General features: G+C 47.5%; 1 protein-coding gene across 1 annotated transcript; it reads right to left on the bottom strand.

The window, feature by feature from the left end:
- Positions 1-385: 385 nt before the first annotated feature.
- On the bottom strand, positions 386-19,718 carry LOC109885204 (cytosolic endo-beta-N-acetylglucosaminidase). The gene is made up of 14 exons (XM_031814197.1): positions 19,455-19,718; positions 18,392-18,471; positions 17,194-17,395; positions 16,838-16,986; positions 13,922-14,076; positions 11,761-11,909; positions 10,600-10,771; positions 10,090-10,196; positions 7,522-7,633; positions 6,710-6,894; positions 4,950-5,092; positions 4,267-4,366; positions 3,922-4,033; positions 386-1,523 (listed from the first exon to the last, which is right to left on the bottom strand). The coding sequence occupies exons 1-14, from the start codon at positions 19,568-19,570 to the stop codon at positions 1,140-1,142; spliced, it is 2,166 nt and encodes a 721-aa protein (XP_031670057.1). The 5' UTR covers positions 19,571-19,718; the 3' UTR covers positions 386-1,139.
- Between the last annotated feature and the right edge of the window lie 702 nt (positions 19,719-20,420).

Raw genomic sequence — 20,420 nt, 5'->3', positions numbered from 1 at the left:
TCAGAATGTTTTTCAGTAACCAACATGGAACGCTGTAGTGGAAATGTTATGACTCCAACAACATTCAGAATGTTTTTCAGTAACCAACATGGAACGCTGTAGTGGAAATGTTATGACTCCAACAACATTCAGAATGTTTTTCAGTAACCAACATGGAACGCTGTAGTGGAAATGTTATGACTCCAACAACATTCAGAATGTTTTTCAGTAACCAACATGGAACGCTGTAGTGGAAATGTTATGACTCCAACAACATTCAGAATGTTTTTCAGTAACCAACATGGAACGCTGTAGTGGAAATGTTATGACTCCAACATTCAGAATGTTTTTCAGTAACCAACATGGAACGCTGTAGTGGAAATGTTATGACTCCAACATTCAGAAGGTTTTTTAAACAGTATCTTTATTGATGCTTCAATTCATTTAGCATGTGGTGAATCATCTGTTCCTAGATGAAAGGATGCGTAGCGTGTAGTTTAAACGTGTGCTTGCTTTTCTCCTTAGAAAAAATAAAAGGGTGTGTGTCACTTCCTGCTGCGAGGAGACTCTGGTGCATCCTCTGTGGAAATCTGTAATGGGAGGGGCCACAGCCTCCTTCGTTCTCCGATTAACGTATTGACACGCTCCTTGACCACTTGGTTTCTGGGTCACGGAGGGGAAGGTCTTTTGCCCAATTGGGGAGTCTCTCTCTGTATCGGGGAATCTCTCTGTATCGGGGAATCTCTATGTTCTGCTTGAGTATCCTGCATCTGCTCAGATTGCATTCACAGTAAGGGCTGTAGATGTCTGCTCAATCAGGAATTACCTACAGCGTGCTTCATGTTGAATTCGGAGTTCCCCTAATTGTTCTGGGAAGATAATTATATTTTTTAAATACTTTCTTGACTAGAAAAAAATGGTTAACTCTATAGGTGACTAGGAGGATCACATCACTACAAACTAGCTTACTGAATCAGGTTATCACTGACTGGCCAGGAGACAGGAAGTGGAGTAGCAAGTCCAGTAGTACATCCCAAATGGCACCCTATTCCCTATATAGTGCTCTACATTGGCCAGAGCCCTATGGGTCCATGTAGTGCACTATATAGGGAATAGGGTTCCATTTGGGACAACCAGTACATTGATACCCTTTCAGTGTCTTATGATTGGTCCGTCCTCTCCTCAGTATAACTGAGACTCCTCCTCCCCCATTGGGACTCAGGAACACGGAACCCCTCCCGGGATACGGGTTCCACCACCAGTTCTAGAAGACCTGGAGGTTCTGGAACCGTCAGCTCGGTCACACGGAATAAGGGGCAGTAGGCTCGGCCAATCAGGGCCAGCTTGCCAGATGGGATCCGGGGGTCTGGACCCCTCAGCCGGCGCCAGTACACCAGGAAGTGGCGTACGAGTTGGGCAGGGTAACGCCAGCGCAGGGTGGCGTTGAGATTAAGTTTATTGGCGCCCCTCAGCCACACCACGTCATAGAGACACACACTCTGGACTGGGAGGGGAGCAACGGAGAGGGACTCAGCATCCAGGATCTGGGGGGGGGGGGGGGGGGGGGGGAGAGAGAGACAAAGACAGACATCTTATAAGAAAAACGGACACACAAATCAATCACTTTTATAAATGATTGAAATGTACAAACAGTCACAACATTACTTATATTGAACAAAAAGATCTGGGAGAAAACAGGACTGGTTCATTCTGCTGTATGTGGTGGCCAGGTGGAAAACAGGACTGGTTCATTCTGCTGTATGTGGTGGCCAGGTGGAAAACACTGGTTCATTCTGCTGTATGTGGTGGCCAGGTGGAAAACAGGACTGGTTCATTCTGCTGTATGTGGTGGCCAGGTGGAAAACAGGACTGGTTCATTCTGCTGTATGTGGTGGCCAGGTGGAAAACAGGACTGGTTCATTCTGCTGTATGTGGTGGCCAGGTGGAAAACAGGACTGGTTCATTCTGCTGTATGTGGTGGCCAGGTGGAAAACACTGGTTCATTCTGCTGTATGTGGTGGCCAGGTGGAAAACAGGACTGGTTCATTCTGCTGTATGTGGTGGCCAGGTGGAAAACACTGGTTCATTCTGCTGTATGTGGTGGCCAGGTGGAAAACACGACTGGTTCATTCTGCTGTATGTGGTGGCCAGGTGGAAAACACTGGTTCATTCTGCTGTATGTGGTGGCCAGGTGGAAAACACGACTGGTTCATTCTGCTGTATGTGGTGGCCAGGTGGAAAACACGACTGGTTCATTCTGCTGTATGTGGTGGCCAGGTGGAAAACAGGACTGGTTCATTCTGCTGTATGTGGTGGCCAGGTGGAAAACAGGACTGGTTCATTCTGCTGTATGTGGTGGCCAGGTGGAAAACAGGACTGGTTCATTCTGCTGTATGTGGTGGCCAGGTGGAAAACAGGACTGGTTCATTCTGCTGTATGTGGTGGCCAGGTGGAAAACACTGGTTCATTCTGCTGTATGTGGTGGCCAGGTGGAAAACAGGACTGGTTCATTCTGCTGTACGTGGTGGCCAGGTGGAAAACACTGGTTCATTCTGCTGTATGTGGTGGCCAGGTGGAAAACACTGGTTCATTCTGCTGTATGTGGTGGCCAGGTGGAAAACACGACTGGTTCATTCTGCTGTATGTGGTGGCCAGGTGGAAAACACTGGTTCATTCTGCTGTATGTGGTGGCCAGGTGGAAAACACTGGTTCATTCTGCTGTACATGGTGGCCAGGTGGAAAACAGGACTGGTTCATTCTGCTGTATGTGGTGGCCAGGTGGAAAACAGGACTGGTTCATTCTGCTGTATGTGGTGGCCAGGTGGAAAACACTGGTTCATTCTGCTGTATGTGGTGGCCAGGTGGAAAACACTGGTTCATTCTGCTGTATGTGGTGGCCAGGTGGAAAACAGGACTGGTTCATTCTGCTGTATGTGGTGGCCAGGTGGAAAACACGACTGGTTCATTCTGCTGTATGTGGTGGCCAGGTGGAAAACACGACTGGTTCATTCTGTAGAACAACAGGTGTCGGCCTACTACGTCTACAGGAGAGAGCTGTTGAGTAAAGTGTTGCCCAGCTACTCATTTGAAGTATATTTGCCATTTGCTAAAGCAACTTGAATTGTCCTCATGTCTTTGTAGCTATGTTGTCATTTGTACAGGTCAAACCACAACTGAGCGAGTCCTATCAAACATTGTGGTTGTACTCGACCTCTGACACGAGGCACCTCTGTTTCAGTCTCTGGTTGTACTCGACCTCTGACACGAGGCACCTCTGTTTCAGTCTCTGGTTGTACTCGACCTCTGACACGAGGCACCTCTGTTTCAGTCTCTGGTTGTACTCGACCTCTGACACGAGGCACCTCTGTTTCAGTCTCTGGCTGTGTCGTTGTATTTCCTGGTACGGCTGGTACTTCCTGGTTGTGTCGTTGTATTTCCTGGTACGGCTGGTACTTCCTGGTTGTGTTATTCCCCACAGGCTTTAAAGGGATGATTTTGACCATAGAGGTCAATGCTAATAGCCAAGGTCAATGCTAATAGCCAAGGTCAATGCAAATAGCCAAGGTCAATGCTAATAGCCAAGGTCAATGCTAATAGCCAAGGTCAATGCTAATAGCCAAGGTCAATGCTAATAGCCAAGGTCAATGCTAATAGCCAAGGTCAATGCTAATAGCCAAGGTCATGCACGAGCAACTGAGGCAGGGAACAATCGGTATTTATCAACGGTCATATCCTACCGGTGTGCCTATAATGCTCTTAGGATTGTTCTAGAAATCTAATCTTTTTTTCCTTATGCTTACGAACATTCTAAATTCTAAATTCCGTATTTTAAAACAGTTTCTAAACCATATTGATAAGTGAGGCCCCAGGAGGCCTAAGAGTCGGGGACAGATATGATTCTGGTGACGGGTAATTCTGTGGTAAGTTCTCTCTCTCTCTCACCATAATCTCTCCGACCCGGCATTTGAAAGGTGTGTCCTTATCTCCTCCATCACGCCGCACGCTGACACACACATCCCTCAGAGCACAGCCCTGCAGCTCCAACTGGGAACACCTGGCACACACACACACACACACACACGTTATTACAAACAGTATTACTGGCCTATATCACACACACACACACACACACACACGTTATTACAAACAGTATTACTGGCCTATATCACACACACACACACACACACACGTTATTACAAACAGTATTACTAGCCTATATCACACACACACATCCCTCAGAGCACAGCCCTGCAGCTCCAACACACACTCACCCAGAGGTCTTCTTACCTGACAGTCCATCCGTCTGGGTTCCACTGTCCACAGCTCTGAGAGAACTGTCTCATCAACTGGTGGTCCTCTGTTAAAGCAACAGGCTCAATACTGCTGGCTACACACACACATACACACACACACACAGACACACACATCAATAATAATACAACACTTTACAACTCAGGGATATCCTGAACTGTGTGTGATATGACTCACTGGATATATCCTGAACTGTGTGTGATATGACTCACTAGGTATATCCTGAACTGTGTGTGATATGACTCACTAGGTATATCCTGAACTGTGTGTGAGACATGACTCACTAGGTATATCCTGAACTGTGTGTGATATGACTCACTAGGTATATCCTGAACACCTCTGTGTGATATGACTCACTAGATATATCCTGAACACCTCTGTGTGTGATATGACTCACTAGGTATATCCTGAACTGTGTGTGATATGACTCACTAGGTATATCCTGAACATCTCTGTGTGATATGACTCACTAGATATATCCTGAACACCTCTGTGTGATATGACTCACTAGATATATCCTGAACACCTCTGTGTGTGATATGACTCACTAGGTATATCCTGAACTGTGTGTGATATGACTCACTAGGTATATCCTGAACATCTCTGTGTGATATGACTCACTAGGTATATCCTGAACATCTCTGTGTGATATGACTCACTAGGTATATCCTGAACACCTCTGTGTGTGCAGAGTGTAGCATCAGCAGTCTTTAACTCCAGAGAGACAGTGACCCCAGGAGATGGCTTATAGATCAGAGACACAAAGACCCTGGAGGATAAAGGCACCTGGAGAGAAAAGATCCTGGGAGGGGAGAGGGAGAAGAGAGGGAGCGAGGGGAAGGGGAAGAGAGGGAGAAGGGAGGGAGCGATGGGAAGGGGAAGAGAGGGAGAGGGGAAGGGGAAGAGAGGGAGAAGAGAGGGAGCGATGGGAAGAGAGGGAGAAGAGAGGGAGCGATGGGAAGGGGAAGAGAGGGAGAGGGGAAGGGGAAGAGAGGGAGAAGAGAGGGAGGAAGGGGAAGAGAGGGAGCGAAGGGAAGGGGAAGAGAGGAAGCGAAGGGAAGGGGAAGAGAGGAAGCGAGGGGAAGGGGAAGAGAGGGAGCGAAGGGAAGGGGAAGAGAGGGAGCAATGGGAAGGGGAAGAGAGGGAGCAATGGGAAGGGGAAGAGAGGGAGAAGAGGGGGAGCAATGGGAAGGGGAAGAGGGAGCGAAGGGAAGGGGAAGAGAGGGAGCGAAGGGAAGGGGAAGAGAGGGAGCGAAGGGAAGGGGAAGAGGGAGCAATGGGAAGGGGAAGAGGGAGCAATGGGAAGGGGAAGAGAGGGAGCGAAGGGGAAGAGAGTGAGCGAAGGGAAGGGAAGGGGAAGGGAAGGGGAAGAGGGAGCAATGGGAAGGGGAAGAGAGGGAGCAATGGGAAGGGGAAGAGAGGAAGCGAAGGGAAGGGGAAGAGAGGGAGCGAAGGGAAGGGGAAGAGAGGGAGCGAAGGGAAGGGGAAGAGAGGGAGCAATGGGAAGGGGAAGAGAGGGAGAAGAGAGGGAGCAATGGGAAGGGGAAGAGAGGGAGCAATGGGAAGGGGAAGAGAGGGAGCGAAGGGAAGGGGAAGAGGAAGCGAAGGGAAGGGGAAGAGAGGGAGCAATGGGAAGGGGAAGAGAGGGAGCAATGGGAAGGGGAAGAGAGGGAGCGAAGGGAAGGGGAAGAAAGGAAGTGAAGGGGAAGAGAGGGAGCAATGGGAAGGGGAAGAGAGGGAGCGAAGGGAAGGGGAAGAGAGGGAGCAATGGGAAGAGGGGGAGCAATGGGAAGGGGAAGATAGGGAGAAGAGAGGGGGAAGAGAGGGGGCGATGGGAAGGGGAAGAGAGGGAGCAATGGGAAGGGGAAGATAGGGAGAAGAGAGGGAGAAGAGAGGGGGAAGAGAGGGAGAAGAGAGGGGGAAGAGAGGGAGTGAAGGGAAGGGGAAGAGAGGGAGAAGAGAGGGGGAAGAGAGGGAGAAGAGAGGGGGAAGAGAGGGAGCGATGGGAAGGGAAAGAGAGGGAGAGGGGAAGGGGAAGAGAGGGGGAAGAGAGGGAGCGAAGAGAGGGAGTGAAGGGAAGGGGAAGAGAGGGAGTGAAGGGAAGGGGAAGAGAGGGAGTGAAGGGAAGGGGAAGAGAGGGAGTGAAGGGAAGGGGAAGAGAGGGAGAAGAGAGAGAGCGAAGGGAAGGGGAAGAGAGGGAGAAGAGAGGGAGCGAAGGGAAGGGGAAGAGAGGGAGAAGAGAGGGAGCGAAGAGAGGGGGAAGAGGGAGCAATGGGAAGAGAGGGGGAAGAGAGGGAGCAATGGGAAGGGGAAGAGAGGGAGCGAGGGGGAGAGAGAGGCCATAGCATTTGAATCCTTAAAGCTGTAATAGGAATATACAAGCCCTCATGAACACACACTCCCCCACACACTCCCCTACCTGGCGCAGACTTTAGACAGCATGGAGGGTAGGACGCCCTCTACGAGCAGAGAGCTGCCCCCGCTCCAGGCATCTTCAGGGCAGCCCTGGGTCCTCAGCCAGCCCTCCCCCTCAAGGGTCTCTCTGTAGTATAGGGGTTGCAGCTCCTGGGCATCCAGGTTGAACCAGCTACGATCCACCTCACGCTACACAACCCAGCAGACAGACACACACAGGACAGGTCAGAGGGTAACTACAGGACACGAATAGGACAGAATCCCATCCAATGATACATATTGCAGTACAATGCATTCCAAAGAAGACCCAGATCCTTGTTGTTATGAGTCGTGTGACAGTCATGGAATTTTGGACACCGATAATTGGGCAGCCAAACGACCGCAGTCTCCGAAATAACCGCTGAGCACATTTTCTCCCTTCCTCCTCTCCTAACTGCATGTGCTGCCATAGAAATAAAATGAATAGAACAGGCGTCCCCATTCAAGTCAATTATGGCATAATGGGTGGACTGGCAGCCATTGCGAGTGTACCCCATAAGAACAAAGCAGGAAGTGTACCCATAGGAGCAAAGCAGGAAGTGTACCCATAGGAGCAGAGCAGGAAGTGTACCCATCAATATGTGCTGTGATTTGTTGATACAACTCAACTGACAAATACATTATATTGCATGAGCCACATCAGTTAACATCATTTGAATGAAAATTCTACATTATCATGGAAAGTATTGCATCACAATACCCAGGCAGCCATGGTGGGGGCAATTTTATGAATATTCTAGACATAGAACCCGTCCTCTGATTGGTTGACTCACTCACCTGTCCCCTCCAGTAGAGGCTGGTCCCAGCACCCTGGCAGAAGGAGGAGACGAAAGGGAGGGGCGACGAGGGCCGGTGGACATACAGGAAGTCAGACAGAAGAGACCAGAACCTGCACACAGGAAACAGGATGTGACATTGTAGGATACGACATAGGAGGGTCACTTTCGACTGTGGCTATGCTACGTGTGGTATGAGTGAGCGCTTTTATAAGAGAGAAAATATAGTCTATTTTATTAGTTTATTCAACAGGGTCCAGGGACCATGTATAACAAACATGGCATCAGATGTTAGCATCAGATGTTAGCGTCAGGTGTTAGCGCCAGATGTTAGCGCCAGATGTTCGCATCAAGTGTTAGCGCCAGGTGTTAGCGCCAGATGTTAGCGCCAGATGTTCGCATCAAGTGTTAGCGCCAGGTGTTAGCGCCAGGTGTTAGCTACATGCCTTGTACTCATCTAAAGTCCTTAGATAGACAGCATCACTTCATATTTCCCAGAGGCATTTAAGGTGTGGCGTTCGATAAAACATCCCACTACACCAGACAAAATCCCCAAACAACCACAGCGCTACACTAGACAAAATCCCCAAAACAACCACAAGCGCTACACTAGACAGAATACCCAAAACAACCACAGTGCTACACTAGACAAAATCACCAAAACAACCACAGCGCTACACTAGACAAAACAACCACAGCGCTACACTAGACAAAACCCCCAAAACAACCACAGTGCTACACTAGACAAAATCCCCAAAACAACCACAGCGCTACACTAGACAAAACAACCACAGCGCTACACTAGACAAAATCCCCAAAACAACCACAGTGCTACACTAGACAAAATCCCCAAAACAACCACAGAGCTACACTAGACAAAACAACCACAGCGCTACACTAGACAAAATCCCCAAAACAACCACAGTGCTACACTAGACAAAATCCCCAAAACAACCACAGCGCTACACTAGACAAAACAACCACAGCGCTACACTAGACAAAATCCCCAAAACAACCACAGTGCTACACTAGACAAAATCCCCAAAACAACCACAGCGCTACACTAGACAAAACAACCACAGCGCTACACTAGACAAAATCCCCAAAACAACCACAGTGCTACACTAGACAAAATCCCCAAAACAACCACAGAGCTACACTAGACAAAACAACCACAGCGCTACACTAGACAAAATCCCCAAAACAACCACAGTGCTACACTAGACAAAATCCCCAAAACAACCACAGCGCTACACTAGACAAAACAACCACAGCGCTACACTAGACAAAATCCCCAAAACAACCACAGTGCTACACTAGACAAAATCCCCAAAACAACCACAGCGCTACACTAGACAAAATCCCCAAAACAACCACAGTGCTACACTAGACAAAAATCCCCAAAACAACTACAGCGCTACACTAGACAAAACAACCACAGCGCTACACTAGACAAAATCCCCAAAACAACCACAGTGCTACACTAGACAAAATCACCAAAACAACCACAGCGCTACACTAGACAAAACAACCACAGCGCTACACTAGACAAAATCCCCAAAACAACCACAGTGCTACACTAGACAAAATCCCCAAAACAACCACAGCGCTACACTAGACAAAACAACCACAGCGCTACACTAGACAAAATCCCCAAAACAACCACAGTGCTACACTAGACAAAATCCCCAAAACAACCACAGCGCTACACTAGACAAAACAACCACAGCGCTACACTAGACAAAATCCCCAAAACAACCACAGTGCTACACTAGACAAAATCCCCAAAACAACCACAGTGCTACACTAGACAAAATCCCCAAAACAACTACAGCGCTACACTAGACAAAACAACCAGAGCGCTACACTAGACAAAATCCCCAAAACAACCACAGTGCTACACTAGACAAAATCCCCAAAACAACCACAGCGCTACACTAGACAAAACAACCACAGCGCTACACTAGACAAAATCCCCAAAACAACCACAGCGCTACACTAGACAAAATCCCCAAAACAACCACAGTGCTACACTAGACAAAATCCCCAAAACAACCACAGCGCTACACTAGACAAAACAACCACAGCGCTACACTAGACAAAACAACCACAGCGCTACACTAGACAAAACAACCACAGCGCTACACTAGACAAAACAACCACAGCGCTACACTAGACAAAACAACCACAGCGCTACACTAGACAAAACAGCCACAGCGCTACACTAGACAAAACAACCACAGCGCTACACTAGACAAAACAACCACAGCGCTACACTAGACAAAACAACCACAGCGCTACACTAGACAAAACAACCACAGCGCTACACTAGACAAAACAACCACAGCGCTACACTAGACAAAACAACCACAGCGCTACACTAGACAAAACAACCACAGCGCTACACTAGACAAAACAACCACAGCGCTACACTAGACAAAACAACCACAGCGCTACACTAGACAAAACAACCACAGCGCTACACTAGACAAAACAACCACAGCGCTACACTAGACAAAACAACCACAGCGCTACACTAGACAGTAAAAGCAGCAGAAGTTCATCTCACTTGTCCTGTTCCTTCCTGAAGTCATTCTTGTCTGGGATGGACTCGTACACCCAGCCTGGAGCAAAGATGGCCGTAGAGAAGTCATGTTTACGAATCATCTCCAGAGCCTGGGGAGGGAGGGAGGGACTGGTGTTTATATATTGTTACGAGCACACACCACTGTATGATCACACACACACACACACACACACACACACACACACACACACAACCATAATAAACTCCATTTCTTTAAGAAGACACACACACACGTACCTGTGACTAAGCACTGACACACACAACCCCCACCTTCTCACACCATCTCCCTACCCCTCCTACCCTCCCCCACCTACCCTCCCCCTCATACCCTCTGACCCTCCCCCTCCCAGTTCTAACCTTATTAGTCTCCAGCTTCCCCCCCTCCTACCCTCCCCCTCTCCCACTCCTACCCTCCCCCTCCAATCCTCCAACCCTCCCCCTCCAACCCCCCCACCCCCTTCGACCCTCCGACCCTCCCCTCCCAGTTCTAACCTTATTAGTCTCCAGCTTCCCCCCCACCACCTCTCCCCTGGCGAACACGTCCACCCCAACAAAGATGTCCGCCAGCCGGCCCTGAGCAGCTGAGTAGGCCTTCATTCCCTCCAGGTTCTGCTCTGTCCAGTTATAGTTGGTGAAGATACCATCACACGCTGAGAAAAACACTCTGAGAGAAGGGGGGAGTGGAGAGAGAGAGGTGAAGGGGGGAGTGGAGAGAGAGAGGTGAAGGGGGGAGTGGAGAGAGAAAGGTGAAGGGGGGAGTGGAGAGAGAGAGGTGAAGGGGGGAGTGGAGAGAGAGAGAGAGGTGAAGGGGGGAGTGGAGAGAGAGAGAGAGGTGAAGGGGGGAGTGGAGAGAGAAAGGTGAAGGGGGGAGTGGAGAGAGAGAGAGAGGTGGGGAGTGGAGAGAGAGAGAGAGAGAGAGGTGGGGAGTGGAGAGAGAGAGGTGAAGGGGGGAGTGGAGAGAGAGAGAGAGGTGAAGGGGGGAGTGGAGAGAGAGAGAGAGGTGAAGGGGGGAGTGGAGAGAGAGAGAGAGGTGGGGAGTGGAGAGAGAGAGAGAGAGGTGGGGAGTGGAGAGAGAGAGGTGAAGGGGGGAGTGGGAGAGAGAGAGGTGAAGGGGGGAGTGGAGAGAGAGAGAGAGGTGAAGGGGGGAGTGGAGAGAGAGAGAGAGGTGGGGAGTGGAGAGAGAGAGAGAGGTGGGGAGTGGAGAGAGAGAGAGAGGTGGGGAGTGGAGAGAGAGAGGTGAAGGGGGGAGTGGAGAGAGAGAGGTGAAGGGGGGAGTGGAGAGAGAGAGGTGAAGGGGGGAGTGGAGAGAGAGAGGTGAAGGGGGGAGTGGAGAGAGAGAGAGAGGTGAAGGGGGGAGTGGAGAGAGAGAGAGAGAGGTGGGGAGTGGAGAGAGAGAGAGAGAGAGAGAGGTGAAGGGGGGAGTGGAGAGAGAGAGGTGAAGGGGGAGTGGAGAGAGAGAGAGAGGTGAAGGGGGGAGTGGAGAGAGAGAGAGAGGTGGGGAGTGGAGAGAGAGAGGTGAAGGGGGGAGTGGAGAGAGAGAGAGAGGTGAAGGGGGGAGTGGAGAGAGAAAGGTGTATAAGATCTCCTTATCTTCCCTATCCACATTTTCCACTCCCTCCCCCCTCCCTCATCTCCTCTCCCCCCTCCACCTACCTGTTGGATGGGTTGAGTTCATTCTGCCATTTGAGCTGTCCGTTCTCCAGAACAGAGTCATACCACAACACCATACTACCAGGGACTCTCTCGTGCATCTGGTCCGTCAGATAACGTAGAAACAGAGGAGTGTTCTTCACAGCAGTCTCCTAGTTACATGAGAGGAGACGGAGGGCAGGGAACATACACGTTATCAATCATCAACGTGTTTCCCAAATGGCCCCCTCTGTCCCCATAGTCCACTACTTTAGACCAGGACCCATTAAGGCTGCACTGTTGTCATGTTGTACGTGGCAGGCCAACGTGTTCACAGCACAGTAATATAGGTCAGTATACTGTAGGACAGCAGATAACAGGGAGGCTGTCGACCTAAAGGAGACTTGTCATTGTTGACGTTCTGGGTTCAGCACAGTAATATAGGTCAGTATACTGTAGGACAGCAGATAACAGAGAGGCTGTCGACCTAAAGGAGACTTGTCATTGTTGACGTTCTGGGTTTAGCACAGTAATATAGGTCAGTATACTGTAGGACAGCAGATAACAGAGAGGCTGTCGACCTAAAGGAGACTTGTCATTGTTGACGTTCTGGGTTTAGCACAGTGTGCAGACAACTGATGAGGTCATTATTGCTGTTTCTACCATACTGCTTTAACCTGTACACTCCTTTCAGAAGTAAACAAGTGTCTACAGGTGAAGAGGTGTAAAGACTGGCTGTGTCCCCAATGGCACCGGATTCACTATATAGGGCACTACTTATAGGGAATAGAAGGGGAATATAGTGCACTAGTTAGGGAATAGAAGGGGAATATAGTGCACTAGTTAGGGAATAGAGGGGGAATATAGTGCACTACTTATAGGGAATAGAGGGGGAATATAGTGCACTACTTATAGGGAATAGAGGGGGAATATAGCGCACTACTTATAGGGAATAGAGGGGGAATATAGTGCACTACTTATAGGGAATAGAGGGGGAATATAGTGCACTACTTATAGGGAATAGAGGGGGAATATAGTGCACTAGTTATAGGGAATAGAGGGGGAATATAGTGCACTACTTATAGGGAACAGAGGGGGAATATAGCGCACTACTTATAGGGAATAGAAGGGGAATATAGTGCACTAGTTATAGGGAATAGAGGGGGAATATAGTGCACTAGTTAGGGAATAGAGGGGGAATATAGCACACTACTTATAGGGAATAGAAGGGGAATATAGTGCACTAGTTATATGGAATAGAAGGGGAATATAGCGCACTACTTACAGGGAATAGAGGGGGAATATAGTGCACTAATAGGGAATAGAGGGGGAATATAGTGCACTACTTATAGGGAATAGAGGGGGAATATAGTGCACTAATAGGGAATAGAGGGGGAATATAGTGCACTACTTACAGGGAATAGAGGGGGAATATAGTGCACTACTTACAGGGAATAGAGGGGGAATATAGTGCATTAGTTATAGGGAATAGAGGGGGAATATAGTGCACTAGTTATAGGGAATAGAAGGGGAATATAGTGCACTAGTTATATGGAATAGAGGGGGAATATAGTGCACTAGTTATAGGGAATAGAGGGGGAATATAGTGCACTACTTACAGGGAATAGAGGGGGAATATAGTGCACTAGTTATAGGGAATAGACGGGGAATATAGTGCACTAGTTATAGGGAATGGAGGGGGAATATAGTGCACTAGTTATAGGGAATAGAGGGGGAATATAGTGCACTACTTACAGGGAATAGAGGGGGAATATAGTGCACTAGTTATAGGGAATAGAGGGGGAATATAGTGCACTAGTTAGGGAATAGAGGGGGAATATAGTGCACTAGTTAGGGAATAGAGGGGGAATATAGTGCACTAGTTAGGGAATAGAGGGGGAATATAGTGCACTAGTTATAGGGAATAGAGGGGGAATATAGTGCACTAGTTATAGGGAATAGAGGGGGAATATAGTGCACTAGTTATAGGGAATGGAGGGGGAATATAGTGCACTAGTTAGGGAATAGAGGGGGAATATAGTGCACTAGTTATAGGGAATGGAGGGGGAATATAGTGCCATTTTTCAACACACCCACAACATAATGAAAACTAACGTCTCTACAGCACAGCAATAGACAAGAGTTTAGTACAGAATAACAAACTGTTAAAAGTTATACAACTCACACCGAGAGGGTTCTCGATGTTGATCAGCCAACCATCGAAGCCGTAACAGTGGGCTATCTGAACCAGCCTATCAGCTACGGCCCTGTAAGACTCCTCCTCTTTCAGGAAGACCTCGCACATCTTCCCCCCGTCCGTCCACTCAGTGATGAAGGTGCCTGGAGAACAAGCCAATCACAGCCGTCGATCAGTCACTGTGGAACTCAAACAGACCAATCAGCAGTGCACCTATATTCTCAACGTGAGCCCTATCAGTACTGTAGAAGGCAAACGTCCCAACCGCTTCAGATATGAATCCAACACCTAGAATGTCATCTGTTTGATATGGAAGGCTTGTGTTCTCTCTCATGTACACTGTGTAAACTATTAGAATGTCATCTGTTTGATATAGAAGGCTTGTGTTCTCTCTCATGTACACTGTGTAAACTATTAGAATGTCATCTGTTAGGTTCAACCCCTTATACTGTACATCTCACTGTATATGAGCTGAGTGAGACAGTCACTCTGACACACACACACACACACACACACAGTCACAGTCACGTACACACACACACAGTGAGACAGTCACTCCGACACACACATACACACACAGTCACGTACACAGTGAGACAGTCACTCCGACACACATACACAGTGAGAGTCACTCCGACACACACACACACACACACACAGTCACGTACACAGTGAGACAGTCACTCCGACACACATACACAGTGAGAGTCACTCCGACACACACACACACAGTCACGTACACAGTGAGACAGTCACTCCGACACACATACACAGTGAGAGTCACTCCGACACACACACACACACACACACACACACACACACATACAGTGAGACAGTCACTCCGACACACACATACACACACAGTCACGTACACAGTGAGACAGTCACTCCGACACACACACACAGTCACATACACAGTGAGAGTCACTCCGACACACACACACACACAGTCACGTACACAGTGAGACAGTCACTCCGACACACACACACACACACACACACAGTGAGACAGTCACTCCGACACACACATACACACACAGTCACATACACAGTGAGAGTCACTCCGACACACACACACACACAGTCACGTACACAGTGAGACAGTCACTCCGACACACACACACACACACACACAGTGAGACAGTCACTCCGACACACACATACACACACAGTCACGTACACAGTGAGACAGTCACTCCGACACACACACACAGTCACATACACAGTGAGACAGTCACTCCGACACACATACACAGTGAGAGTCACTCCGACACACACACACACACACACACACACACACACACACACACACACACACACAGTGAGACAGTCACTCCGACACACACACACAGTCACATACACAGTGAGACAGTCACTCCGACACACATACACAGTGAGAGTCACTCCGACACACACACACACACACACAGTGAGACAGTCACTCCGACACACACATACACACACAGTCACGTACACAGTGAGACAGTCCCTCCGACACACACACACAGTCACATACACAGTGAGACAGTCACTCCGACACACATACACAGTGAGAGTCACTCCGACACACACACACACACACACACACACACACACACACACACACACACACACAGACTAAAGCCTGAAGGTCACAAACAATAGAGGTTTTAAAAGTGAAACTAAACCTCTCGACTGGCTGAGAAAGTAGAGCAGCGTCTCTCCAACACTTCCTCTGAGTGGTAGACAACACTTCCTCTGAGTGGGAGACAACACTTCCTCTGAGTGTAGACAACACTTCCTCTGAGTGGTAGACAACACTTCCTCTGAGGGGTAGACAACACTTCCTCTGAGTGTAGACAACACTTCCTCTGAGTGGGAGACAACACTTCTTCTGAGTGGTAGACAACACTTCCTCTGAGTGTAGACAACACTTCCTCTGAGTGGTAGAAAACACTTCCTCTGAGTGGTAGACAACACTTCCTCTGAGTGGTAGACAACACTTCCTCTGAGTGTAGACAACACTTCCTCTGAGTGGTAGACAACACTTCCTCTGAGTGGTAGACAACACTTCCTCTGAGTGGTAGACAACACTTCCTCTGAGTGGTAGACAACACTTCCTCTGAGTGGTAGACAACACTTCCTCTGAGTGGTAGACAACACTTCCTCTGAGTGTAGACAACACTTCCTCTGAGTGTAGACAACACTTCCTCTGAGTGTAGATAACACTTCCTCTGAGTGGTAGACAACACTTCCTCTGAGTGTAGACAACACATCCTCTGAGTGTAGACAACACTTCCTCTGAGTGGGAGACAACACTTCCTCTGAGTGGTAGACAACACTTCCTCTGAGTGGTAGACAACACTTCCTCTGAGTGGTAGACAACACTTCCTCTGAGTGTAGACAACACTTCCTATGAGTGGTAGACAACACTTCCTCTGAGTGTAGACAACACTTCCTCTGAGTGTAGACAACACTTCCTCTGAGTGAAGACAACACTTCCTCTGAGTGGTAGACAACACTTCCTCTGAGTGTAGACAACACTTCCTCTGAGTGTAGACAACACTTCCTCTGAGTGTAGACAACACTTCCTCTGAGTGGTAGACAACACTTCCTCTGAGTGGTAGACAACACTTCCTCTGAGTGTAGACAACACTTCCTCTGAGTGTAGACAACACTTCCTCTGAGTGGTAGACAACACTTCCTCTGAGTGGTAGACAACACTTCCTCTGAGTGAAGGCAGAGAACAGACTGGTGGAAACCAGTAGTGTACAGGAAATGACTGTTATAAAAAAAAAACTCCCCTCTCTACCCCCAATCTCTATACCAATCCAATGTTTTCCCATTCGTGGGGAGTAGTGAACAAGTACACACATGTTCAGGAGGACAGAGAGATTATTGGGACGTGGCCCCGTTGAGTCTCACCCAGGACGATGACTCCGTGTCTGTGAGCAGCGTTGGTCCAGACGGACGGGGGGATGGTCACCGTGTTGTGGCTGAAGTAGTTAAACACGTCAATGTACTGCCAGTGGTAGAACACATAGGGAGCATCCGACTCTGCTCCCTGCAGAAACCTGAGGGGAGAGGTCAGGGGTCAAAGGTGAGAGGGAATTTAGTCGTACCACTTAGCAAAACACTTTTTATCCAAAAAAGGGACTTCCAACACAATGAGTTCGTTGTTATGTGAGAATTTAGTAATAGCCTATCGTGTGCAAACAAAGTCTACTGGTGGCAGTTCATTGTTTCACAGGTGAGAGTTCAGAGGTGAGAGGTCAACCTACCTGTCATCCAGGTATCCGCCCATCATGTCGTGACTCACCAGAGTCCGGTGCGGCGTGCTGGCCAGAGAAGGCTCCCGATTGGCCAGGGGCACCGTCGCCACGTTGAAGGGGTTGGCATCGCTGCGTTTCCACGACAACAGCTCCTCCAGGGACTGAAGGCCGGAACTGATTGGCTCGGTGGTGTCCGGGTCATAATGCTTAGCTGTAAAGGGAAAGGCACAGATTGGTTCGTTCTTTGTGCTTGAGGTAACATTTGAGTTTTCACTGAATACGGTTGATGACTGTGTCTTCAGGTCGGCCTGGCGACCAAACAACCTGGGTGAGCAGAACGAACAGGGACAGTATCACTATAACCTGAGTGTTAGAGCTATTTCATCATTCCACTGTCCTGTCATTTCCTAAGGATGAAAACCCTTCTGAAACTCAGAGGCTCTGTACTGTTATACAGTCTATACTCTGTACTGTATACAGTCTATACTCTGTACTGTTATACAGTCTATATTATGTATACAGTCTATACTCTATACTCTGTACTGTGATACAGTCTATACTCTGTACTGTATACAGTCTATACTCTGTACTGTTATACAGTCTATATTATGTATACAGTCTATACTCTATACTCTGTACTGTGATACAGTCTATACTCTGTACTGTATACAGTCTATACTCTGATACAGTCTATACTCTGTACTGTTATACAGTCTATACTCTGTACTGTTATACAGTCTATATTATGTATACAGTCTATACTCTGTGCTGTTATACAGTCTATACTCTGTACTGTTATACAGTCTATACTCTGATACAGTCTATATTATGTATACAGTCTGTACTCTGTACTCTGTACTGTTATACAGTCTATACAGTCTATACTCTGATACAGTCTATACTCTGTACTGTTATACAGTCTATACTCTGTACTGTTATACAGTCTATACTCTGTACTGTTATACAGTCTATACTCTGTACTGTTATACAGTCTATACTCTGTACTGTTATACAGTCTATACTCTGTATACAGTCTATACTCTGTATACAGTCTATACTCTGTACTGTTATACAGTCTATACTCTGTATACAGTCTATACTCTGTACTGTTATACAGTCTATTCAGTCTATACTCTGTATACAGTCTATACAGTCTATATTCTGTAGACAGTCTATACTCTGTAGACAGTCTATACTCTGTACCAACCTGGCAGAGACGAGGCTCCATACTTGATGACTTCATGAACACTTCTCAACTCAACTGGCTCATCCAAGCAAGACTCCAAACTGGTGAAATATGAATGACAATACATTTAGAATGTACAGTACAGTACCAATGAGTACAGTACCAATGAGTACAGTACCAATGAGTACAGTACCAATGAGTACAGTACCATACAGTACAGTACCATAGAGTACAGTACAGTACCATAGAGTACAGTATCATAGATACAGTACCACAGAGTACAGTACAGTACCATACAGTACAGTACCATAGAGTACAGTACAGTACCATAGAGTACAGTATCATAGAGTACAGTACAGTACCATAGAGTACAGTACCATAGAGTACAGTACAGTACCATAGAGTAGAGTACAGTACCATAGAGTACAGTACCATAGAGTAGAGTACAGTACCATAGAGTACAGTACCATAGAGTAGAGTACCATAGAGTAGAGTACAGTACCATAGAGTAGAGTACAGTACCATAGAGTAGAGTACAGTACCATAGAGTACAGTACAGTACCATAGAGTACAGTACCATAGAGTACAGTACCATAGAGTACAGTACCATACAGTACAGTACAGTACCATAGAGTACAGTACCATAGAGTAGAGTACAGTACCATAGAGTACAGTACCATAGAGTACAGTACAGTACCATAGAGTACAGTACCATAGAGTAGAGTACAGTACCATAGAGTACAGTACAGTACCATACAGTACAGTACCATAGAGTACAGTACAGTACCATAGAGTACAGTACAGCACAGTACCATAGAGTACAGTACAGTACAGTACAGTACCATAGAGTACAGTACCAAACAGAGACCATGGGTGAAGCCAAGCTTAGATTTGAAATTCAGTAGTGTATTCCTTTCACCCATTTTATTTATCATTGCATGTGATTGATTAAATCATTATGTTTATTCTATCTGCTGTAAAATGTGGGTTGTGTGCTCTGTGAACTTAAACAACTCTACTGATCAGCGGCCCAGAGGGAGGCCGACACAACCTACGAAGTGGCAGCTGTCAAAAAAAAAGTTACCCTGTGGTTTCCGTTTTTGACAACTTGCTCCCGATCTGATCCTCTCCTTCGTCTTCTGTCTTTCTCCTCCGCAAAGACCCATCCTCCTGATGCTCAGTAGTCAATGCACCGTCCATGGTGAGAAATATGAGTTAGAAGTCTATGACTGAACGGAAGACATAAACATGCATCAACGGCAGGATGTTGCATTGCTCATGTTCGGGACAGAGCGCGAAAGAAACATTTCCTTGTTTCCTGCGATTGGCTGCAGTTGTGATGTTGTTCAAAGCGTGTGCTTCGACCAACGAATGACAGCTGAGATAAGGCGATCACGTGGAAGGTGTTTTTTGACAGCGACTGCCGTTAGTCGTGCTGTTGGACAGAAAACCCGGCATGGATTTTTGGCTCTGGTGGATTTTTGATCTCATACCGGCCACTAGATGGCAATATAAACCCCCTTGTCATACTGACATGCCAGTCATTCAAAAGGTCACGTAAACACAGTGTATAAAACATTAAGAACACCTTCCTAATATTGAGTTGCACCCCCCCCCCCCCCAGATAAAAAATAAATAATAATAAAATATTTAACTTGGGAAGTCAGTTCTTATTTACAATGACAGCATAGGAACAGTGGGTTAACTGCCTCGTTCAGTGCCAGAACAACAGATTTACCTTGTCGGCTCGGGGATTCAATCTAGCAACCTTTCGGTTACTGGCCCAACGCTCCAACCAGTAGGCCCCAGATGCTCTAATTAGATTAGATTAGAGAGTTTATCAGTCACATGTACAGGGTTGACCATGTAATTACAGGGTACAGTGACAATCATAAGCTCTGAGGTCCAACAATACAGGGCTAAGTGAAATAAAAGCCACGTACAGTTAGTGTATTCAACGTAAAATAGCTAGGTGAGACAAACACATATCACAGCCGTAGCAAGTACATTGTTCCTCAGTAAAGTAGCTATCAGCTAAGTCAGAGCTAGT

This window comes from Oncorhynchus kisutch, unplaced genomic scaffold (assembly GCF_002021735.2).
Source record: "Oncorhynchus kisutch isolate 150728-3 unplaced genomic scaffold, Okis_V2 Okis06b-Okis10b_hom, whole genome shotgun sequence".
Taxonomy (NCBI): domain Eukaryota; kingdom Metazoa; phylum Chordata; class Actinopteri; order Salmoniformes; family Salmonidae; genus Oncorhynchus; species Oncorhynchus kisutch.
Note: the sequence above shows the minus strand (reverse complement) of the source record. Positions and strands in the feature narration are given on the sequence as shown.